This window comes from Actinia tenebrosa, unplaced genomic scaffold (assembly GCF_029948245.1).
Source record: "Actinia tenebrosa isolate PJP-AT-01 unplaced genomic scaffold, QUT_ActTen_1.0 PGA_scaffold2__45_contigs__length_23673736, whole genome shotgun sequence".
Classification (NCBI taxonomy): Eukaryota; Metazoa; Cnidaria; class Anthozoa; order Actiniaria; family Actiniidae; genus Actinia; species Actinia tenebrosa.
This window is the reverse complement of record NW_028292579.1, coordinates 5785601-5795527: the sequence shown is the minus strand read 5'-3', so window position 1 is coordinate 5795527 and position 9927 is coordinate 5785601. Positions and strand designations below refer to the sequence as shown.

General features: G+C 36.4%; 1 protein-coding gene across 1 annotated transcript in view; it reads left to right on the top strand.

Annotated features, from left to right (window-relative positions):
* Positions 1-2116: 2116 nt before the first annotated feature.
* Positions 2117-9927, top strand: part of LOC116306423 (ATP-dependent DNA helicase Q4) — a 14197-nt gene continuing 6386 nt past the window's right edge. Inside the window, exons 1-9 of the mRNA XM_089034576.1 lie at positions 2117-2309; positions 2444-2477; positions 3504-3574; positions 4182-4331; positions 5293-5435; positions 6429-7115; positions 8190-8282; positions 8651-8974; positions 9583-9824. Of these exons, the coding sequence (XP_088890702.1) occupies positions 2226-2309; positions 2444-2477; positions 3504-3574; positions 4182-4331; positions 5293-5435; positions 6429-7115; positions 8190-8282; positions 8651-8974; positions 9583-9824 (1828 nt within the window). The 5' untranslated portion in view covers positions 2117-2225. The remainder of the gene's footprint in view (positions 2310-2443; positions 2478-3503; positions 3575-4181; positions 4332-5292; positions 5436-6428; positions 7116-8189; positions 8283-8650; positions 8975-9582; positions 9825-9927) is intronic.

The following is a 9927-nucleotide window of genomic DNA, read 5'->3' as shown; positions in this document are numbered from 1 at the left end:
CCAGCTCACACCTACAACTGCTTCAAAAAATACACCACACCATCGCAAGTGACTCAAAATTGCCAAATGAACAGCGGTCTTTCACGCATTTGCCGTTTAAAAAAATTTCATGAAAAAAAATAAAAATAATACTGCTTGAAAATTCGATTTCGGTAAGGAGGAACAGGCAAACAACGCGAGGGTAACGATTTACGTGCAACAAAAGTTTTGTCCTCAGAAATAGTATAAGGTACATTCTCGTCATTTTTGAGTAAATCTGTTGTTTATGATGAAGCTTTTGAATGCGGAGTCTGTTTAAGTTTTCAATTCAGTTTTGAGTTTTTTTAAGATCGCAGGGTTTAACTCATATCAAATATCTGCTGAAGATGACAAAAAAATTTTGTTCCTAACGTTGTTAATTAGTTATAAAGATAAATTAAAAATCCTTCTCTCAATAGTGGCTCTAAAGTCCTATTCATCGTAAAGGGAAACAGCCATTGGCAATTAACGAACGAACTTTATGACATAAGATATAAGTTCCTTATCGCCTCTTAAGACATTTAATTTTGACGCAGGTCCAATTATTTGGACGACGCGCTAGTAAATTGCACTGCATTGTCTTCGTTGCGAGGACGGCAACCATCTTTTCATTTCCTTTCTATCCGGGGTCTTTACTCGCGGTTTGATTAGGGAACTGGAAATAAATAAGTGGTGGGGACAAGATAAACTTTAGGTGAATCAACGCCATTAATTATAAAGAAAAGCCCTTTTAAAGGCTTTATAGGAACGGATTTCAGACTTTCTTAGTCACTGATTTTATTTGAATTTCAGTGCAAGATGCCAAACGCCTTCTAACCAGCCAAGAATCGCCGAGACTTCACGAAGAATGCTGTAAGGAAGCCTGCTCTATGCATGAGATCTACGAACATTGGATTGGCTTTTGAATTAAGAATAACTTGACTAAATATCCGCCGGATGGAAGCATGGAATAAGTGGGAATGGATATTGCTTTTGATTATCAGCACTATATCTATTTGAATAATAACTGAAAAACTTTTTTAGTTTTCTTCTTCTTTTTTCCTTCTTTTTTCCGTGCTCCTCTTCTTTTTTCTTCTGTCTTATTCTTTTCTTCTTCTTCTTCTTTCTTCTTCTCTTCTTCTTCTTTTTCTTCTTCTTCTATCTTCTTCTTCTTCTTCGTTCTTTTCTTCTTCTTTTCTTTCTTCTTTTCCAGCAAAGCTTGTTGTTTTCATTCGATTAGTGCTTCTCTAAGAAATTGAACAAATAACGAAGCGGTCGCATAAACACAAAAATCTACTTAACTAGAATAGTCTGGCCTCTGCACTCAGGATAAAGCGTAAGGGATGATTGTAAGCTGCACGCTGCTAATAGCGCCTTAATATGCAGCCCGTAAAGTCCTCCACTGCAATGTAAAGCGCATTGAGACATTCGTGAAATGCGCTATAGAAGAACCCCATTATTTATTTATCTATTTATGATGAATAAGGTGAGGGCACGATAAGAGATTGATGCACATATGATATTTCTCCGAAAACTGAAAATGAAAAAACCATTGGGGACTAACGCGGATTAATGAAGGGTGACTGCAAAGTGGATTGGAATAATCCCTCGATTCGCAGCCTTCAACTCGACGCCCGTATATAGCAACAATGTTTCTATAGAAGTCGAAAACATGAAGTTACCCCACCTTCTCTAAACCTAAGTAAGGATTAAGGCAATGAAATCATTTTACGATAATTCTATGTAAAGTTAGGTAGAGCTTTTAATATGAGAGTAGAACTGTGGCTATTCTGAAAAATACGAGCCCTCGGAACCACCCCCAAACCTGAAGGACTATTTCATCAACACCTGACTGTGATCAACACTTCAACCCAAACTTATTTCCTTTTCAGGCTGGTTAATTAGATTTAAAAGAAAATCTAATTAGCCTGTAAGGTGTAAACCTTTCTATCCCTCATCTGATTAAACTACCACCTTTTCTTCCCTTGATTTTAGACTTATTTTCTTTCAAATTTTGGGTGTTTCGACAGTATAACAGAGTCCTTCATTAAATATGGTATGGGATCCCTGTGGTATTCTTCCCAATCCCTCTCTTTTGTCATTTGTAAAATGGCGGGAAACGTCTACAAAATGGCTGCATCATAATCGTGTGTAAAAACAGCACTGTATCTCAATATTGAAGCATTTTCTTCCTTCAAAACGACGAGAAACCCGAAGAATACTGGAGTATGGATGAGCTGGTAACCATCAAGCGTGAATTGAAATGCTGGGAGAGCATGTTCGAGAGGAAACATGGCCGTAAGCCAACAAAGGTAAACAAGAAGATGGATAGCTTATGATTTCTTCAAGAGAAACTTTAAAACAATCTTAAAATAAAATCTTTATTTGTTCTTTTAGCATAGTTGAACTGATTTTTGATTTATTTCCTTCTCATTGTCGTAACTAGGATGATATCAGAGATGCTTCAGCCGAGATAAGAGGTAAAACTTGAATATTTTTTGCTCATATAAGTTTCCAATACAAATTAATAGCTTACTTTGAAGTGTAATGAAACCTATATGTCTCCGTTAAAGATTTAAAGGTATTTATTTTAATAATTCTGGAAAGCAAAAGACGTGGAGAACTTAAACTAGTTAACACAATGATGTCTGGAATGGAACTATACCAGACAATCAAAGTATAAATAACGAATAAAGAGAGACGTAGATACTTGCTTGTCATTCTTTTAAAGACCAGCATGTGAGGTATATATGATGGCTGTAGGAAATTTGAAAAAGAATGACACTCAAGCATTTTAATTTTTGCTGTTGGTATTCTTGTTTTTGTCATGTCTAAGAAATATGACTTAAAAGTGCACAGGTTTTTGCACTGTACACTTTCAACATGAGTGCGAAATGATACGTGAAATTTTTAGCCATACCATATGTTTTTGGGCTTTCAGAATAAGCCTGAGGCGGCCTGATCTCTGGTGATTGCTTCAAAGTTACTGCCGGCTACTTTTCTTTTCTTTAAAATACCTTGTTCCTTATATCAGATCACAGCCAGTTTCTTCAGACTTATTACCACCTACTCCAAAAAATTATCAAAGCCCTAATGTTACCATAACCATATAACTACTTGTTATGATCAGTTGAGTTACTGGAATCCAATGGGAAGCCATTTCAATGTTATGCAATTTGCAATTTTTGTGTGCATGCTTTAAGTCAGTACCATATGATTCCCACTCATAACAAAATAGCTTACAACACAACAGGAGCCGTAAAGCATGAGACAAGCTGACTTTAAAACAGAAAATACAGCCAGAAGTGCCCAAAATTTTTATGCCCAAAATGGTACAATGTACAGTATAGATACAAGTTTGGCAGTTTTCTATCACTTTTGCATAATAAAATTGACAACTTTGCATGAATGTCTTTGTTCTTTGACAACACACCTTGGAAACTCTTGTTACTTTAAGGGTTCTTAAACCATTATACTTACTTATCATGAAAAAATTTCTTTGGTAGACACTTATGTGAGATATAAACAACTTAAAGAAAATAATAACAAAAGTCAAGAAAAGATTAAAGAAGTAGAGGTAAGATATAATTTCTGCCAAGATCCATTATCCTCCATCATTATCCATCATCTACATGTGCATCTGGGATAACAAATTGTTAAATGAGTCAAAAAATTAATTATTTTTTTACCATATTCTAAATTTGGCCAATTAAGGAAAAACTGTGCCATTGGTCACTGGCCTCAGTCTGTTACATGCATATTCAAAACCTCGGGCACAGTTTTTCCCTATCTGGACCTACTGGCCAGTAAATAGCACATATATTTTAGCCCTAATCAGGGCTTTCAATAATATTTGAAGTAGATGGATGAAACTCAAAAGTACACGTCTGTTTCCACAAATTTTACTTCTTATTTATTAAGACTGATTCGCAAAATAGCCGGCGGTATGAAGGTAATTACCCGGCGATAAACTGCTGGTAGCCGCCTTCTATTTAAACCCCTGCCTGATCGAGGTTTCTGCTCAGAGGTCTCCAGATTTCCTCCCTCCTTGTAAATTGAATTTCAAATTCCAATCAAATTTCTGGTTTATACCCAACCACAGACCTACCACTGAAAAAAATTGGGAAATAGTTATCTAATATCTAAATGTTTGTTTTCATTCTTGATTTTCTTTATTTTATTAGAAAAATGATAATGGAGTTTTTGGTAAGAACCTCAACAAGAAGTATGACAAAAAAATGCTGCCTTTAGCTCCAGTGAGGCTGAAAAATGGCTTAGAAAACATCAAACCTGTTCGCCTCTGTCATGGACAGAGGCCCAAGATCAGCATTAAGGTAAGGAATAAAGATGATTCTTTTTTCTGGTTCGGTATCCTCATAAAATCATGTGTTCTGATTGGCTGTGTGACTGGCCAGCATTTTCAATCTCTGCCAATGTGCCTGTATCCTGACAATGTCATCTGAAAGCACGAATATTGGATAATGACAAAAGAATAACATGCGTATTGGCATTAGTTAAATGACAAAAGAAGTTGCAAAACAAATGATAAGTAAATGGGGGGGGAATAAGTTAGATAGCATTCAAAGTCAGTCAGGATAGCATATAATTGTGTCCTCAGCCTTGAAAACAGTCTTTAGGCACAGCTTTTCCCTCTCCAGACTTCCTGGCCAGGTGCTCTTTTCTGATTGGACTAGAGTGTACTTGTAGCCAGAGGATTTGTAAATTAATCAATGTGCCTTTCCCCAGGCAAGGAAATTTCATACTCTGCATATTTCAACCTCTCCATAAGGAGAGCTATTTATAATGTAGAGTTTGATCCATTCTTTTCTTTCAAGACTTTTCAAATGCACATTCCATTTACAAGTCTTATGTTATGTTCCGATTTAATGTGATATTGATGTGCTGTGCTGTGCTGTGCTGTGCTGTGCTGTGCTGTGCTGTGCTGTGCTGTGCTGTGTTGTGTTGTGTTGTGCTGTATTGTGTTGTATTGTGTTTCAATTATAAGAAAATAACATACAATTTACAACATGATTGATGTAAAATAAAAGGAGAAAGCAAAAAAAAAAACAAAAAAAAACAAAATCTTACTTACAAATTGTATAAATTCATTCAACTACGAATTTGACAGCCATTTTTTATTCTTTTTTTTACATTATTACATGTATGCCATGCATTGAGTACAAATGTTTCTGTATTTCTGCTCTTCCTAAAATGAAGCTGATATAATGTATAGGTAATAATGATATTCTATATCATTTGAAGTCAGTGAAGAATACTCATTGTATTTCTCACCAGAATAATTCCTTTGAGGAAGAGCAACATGAGAATGGACTAAAGTCTAACGATGCAGAGAACACCAATATCAATGATAAGACTGATGACATGGAAGCCTTTGGACTGAACAGTGTACCTATCCTAACTTCAAATCAGTCAATAAGGTAAGACAGAGACAAGCAGGATGGAAGGTTATCCCTAACCAAAATTTAACAAACAGCTTAACAGTGTGGGCACACTAACTGGGACCACTTGAACAAAATGTGAGATAAAAAACTGTTTGGTGTGAAATGTGATCGTCCAGTTGAGTGTAGTCTTGTAGTCTTGGTTGAGACTGATGTTTCAACAACCTGAGCGGATGTCCTCTTCAGAGTCCAGTGAGAAAATGAGACACACTCGATGTTATTTAATTATTATAAATTTTATAAAAACTTTAGCCAAATCAGGAGAAGGCAAAATCAGTATAATATTGACCTCAGGCAATCACAATCACTCATTCCCACGATTTTTGATAATCATGTATTTAATCAGATAGGTGTCGTTGCTAATAGTCTTGATTGGATCAAGTTTGACTCCTTTGTTTCACTCTCTGTGTGTCTGCACAGTAATTGTGTTGTTTTTATATATTTTTTTAAAGAAACATGAAATGACTGTACTCTTAAATTTCCAACAAAGCATGTTCTGAAGGAATACATGTATATCCAGGTTTTGATGTTTAATGCTACTTGGAACATATTACAGAGTGTTCATGTGGATATTTCCTTCCTTTGAAAACAATTCCAAGTTTCTAACAAATACTCAGAAGGTCACAGGCTAAAGCGTATTCAAAAACTCAAACTTTATTTTTGAGAAAAAAATATTCAATGATGCATAAAAAATTTAAAAAAATTATATTTGTAGGTGTATTGCAACTTAGTCATTTGGCTGCATGTTTAAAAGGATCTTTTTGCTACTGAAATTTAGTAGGGAGGCAAATTCCCCCTTGTACCCCACCCTATGCCACTAATGTGCTATTGACTGGTAATTTAAACTGACAATTGTTAACAAGCTTTATATTTTGTAGTTGGGTATTATTTTTATTGAGATCTATTGTAAAAGGAATCTATAGTTAATGCCCTTTAACATTGTTTTTTATTTCATTATTTTATTTATACAAGACCAAATCATACACCAAGTCCAAGTGTAAGCAGAATAAGGAAAACTCCTGGTACAGTCGAATCAAGGATGAAGAGAAGAGCCTCCCTTTTTGCTGCAAGCCTTAAGAAAATGGAGCATGAAAATGAGTCTGAAAATAACTCGGAAAATTCTTCCCACACTGATAAAGATGTTGCTATGGAAATCGTACTTGGAGGACAGAACAACGAGAGAGAAAAATCAGACGGAAAATCTTCTCCAAAAGAAAAAAGTATTCAAAGTGAAAATGGAATTAAGAAAGAAAATGATTTCCAGAAAGAGATAAGGCACGCAACCTCTATAGATATAGACAATAAGAATGAGAAATATTCGAATTCAGAAGCTGATATAGAAATGCCTGGAATAAGTACAGATAACCTTGAGAACCATGGAAATCCTTCCAAAGTTCCTAATTCTTCTCAGAAATACCAAACAGAAGCTAAGGAAGAAATTTCTGCTTGCGTAAATGAAAGGGAAGAAAAGAGAAATAACAAAATGAATGGGAATAATGAAGGCAAAATGAGCGAAAACCAACAGGATCGTAAGGAGAAGAAAAGGAAAGCTGAGAGAGAGATGAATGAAGATATCAAAATACCAGAAGTAAAGAGACTGAGGACAGGGAAAATAGAAGAAGAAACGCGCTCATCTTGGGAACAAAGTATAAATGAAATGTAAGTATGGTTTGGAAGTGTTTAGGAAAAAACTTATGGGCCGAAATATTCTAATAAAAAGATATGCTATTATGATGATGAAGATACCTTATGCCACTTAATTTCGTATCTCGAAAATTTGGATGCTAGAATATTAAGTGACCACACCACTTTTACTGCAATTCCCAGTCACACGCGACCAACTAGACCTTCATCACTAACGAAAAATTGAATTTGGGTGGACGTCAATCAAAAGGGTTTCTATCGTTTCTATTGGTTTCTACACCAGGACTGATGTGAATACTCACGTGAACACGTGCAAATGTGCAAAAATCGTTGTCCTTATCTCATGCTTCTTGTCACTGTGAATTTCTCACTCTGGATATATTTTTCTCAAAAATGTCACATGATTCCGGCTCCGAATCTTAACGCTTGATTGTAAAGCTATCGCTATGGCTATGATTTGAGTTTCTTCAAGATAGGATAAGTCAATACTGATAGTTTGCAGTTAAACGTTTGAAATTTGAAGTCGGAATCCTTAGACATGTTTGAGAAACCCTTTTGATTGACGTCCAGCAAAACTCAATTTTTCGTTTGTGATTTTGTTCTCACTTGGTCGCGTGTGACTGGGAATCGCAGTAGTGAAATATTAACCGTTTAATCATCTCACGTCCTCATCATCAATGTCCTCTGTACGAAGTTTTTCAAGAATTCGCTTGCACAGTCGTCAAATTTTCCATTCACAGGTTCTTTATAAGTTACTTCAACCAATGACTCGAGCTTGTTTAAGTTTTTACTATCTGGTTTATTAAGTTTGACAGGTATTCATTTACGGAAAAAATCGCAAAATTAAAGTGACCCGTGTTTTTTTTTCGATTTCACGAAATCACGAAAATAAAGAATTTAAATAAGAATTTAAAGTGTCGCGAAAAAAAGGTTGCATAAGCTAACTCAACAGAGCTTGCTAAAAAAGGGATAGTGACGGTATCATAAAAAGTTATATTTGAGAAAAATTTAAGCTTTTGTTACTACGACGATATACCAAAATGATGGTAAAGGGGTCAGTTTCTTGTTTAATTCTGGCTTCTTTTGTAGGAATGAGTGTAGTGAAGATGAGAGCCATCCAGATGAAGGTCCTTCCGACACTTTTGAAGAAGTAAAGATAAAAACCACAAATGCAAAATCAAGGTAATTTTTTCAATATTTATTGGTTAAAATCGGGCTTTATTTGTCAAGCTCATTAATATAATACACATTGCTTTCATTTTACCCCCTTTCAACTACGCCACTGCTGTACTTGCGGTGCTAATTAGTGATAAAAAGTTTTATCATACTGTACAACTACATATACTGTATATTTTACAACCATCGCTCCCCATACGGGGCTCTTCCATAAAGTTCCCTCCACACACACTAACACCACATTCTATATTTACAACACCCAACGCTCAATTCACATGTTCATTCTTACGGAGGGAGGAAACCGGAGAACCTGGAGAAAACCCTTATGGCAAGGGAAAGAACAACGCACATTTATTTTATTCATTCTGTCCCAGATCGTCATCATCCAGCCTCGTCAGTGACAACTTTGTGAGACTGGACATGAAACATAAATCATATCGTCGCCGTGGTAACGGGATGACGGGCTCCTCCTATAAACGCAAAGCCTGGACCACAATGATGAAAGCACGTGGGGAATACGTCAGCAAGTCAAGTTGGACACGCAGGAGGGGTGGTGGCGGCGGTGGTGGCAGAGGAGGGCGTGGTGGGGGTAGGGGCTCTTGGGGAGGATCGCAAGGTGGTAGTGGAACATGTTACAAGTGTGGTAAAGAAGGACATTGGGCAAAGAACTGCAAAGGGAACCAAAACACAAGAGAAATGTAAGTAAAAACAAAACTGTTATAGTTTTATTGTTCTCATTAGTTTAGATTAGAACATTTTTGACATCATCTATCATCAGTAGAATGCAGTCGTAAGCTTCCCTTGTTCTTTATACTTCGTGCGCTGTTTATCCACTAACATCGGGGGAATTTATTGGCTTATACACTAGAATGGATGTTATACAACTGTAAAATGGCGCAACATATATCATTATCACTTGAGGTTAACCTTTGAACCAATCGCAGTGCATGAGATTACTGCTTATCCAATAATAGTTCTTGGACACGGCACCATGGTCCCAAATACTACTGTACGACTGCTTTTTTTTACCATGAACTTTTCACATTTACTCAAAGCTTTTCTTAAATCTTGCCCTGAGTATATTTTATTCATCTAGCTTAAGCAACCTAGTCATACCCTGTTTCATAATTAAGCAAGCCATACTACTAACTATAATTCAAGATGTCTGGGTTTTTGCCCCGTCAATTAAATTTCCAACGTCCAACTTATATTTTGATTGACATAAGCAATAAACGCAGACGTCTTGAGCTGTGTTTGTGACGTATTCATGGTTCGTAATAATGCATATTGTCAAATTTATTATAAGACCTGAAGAAGATGAAGATAATCCAGAATTCACCCCTGAAGACGATGAGTTCATCCAGCAGCTCACGCTTGAGAGAGCAGCACAAATGGCAGCAGGAGTTGCTGTCCAGGAATCAGAAGATGGTAGTGACTCGTCCAGGCTGGTGGTACTACCCCATCATCTACCACGCCCTGTCTATATACCACCCCCTCCACCTGATGCTATTGAACCCCTTTACGAGACTGTGCATGGAAGTATCATAGGTAAGGCAATGCTATTTTGTTAGAAGGGTGGGGTGGCTCGGGTTTTATGTTTGCCGAGACGATGCCATGAAAACACTTTAATTGACACCCAGCATGTTAAAGA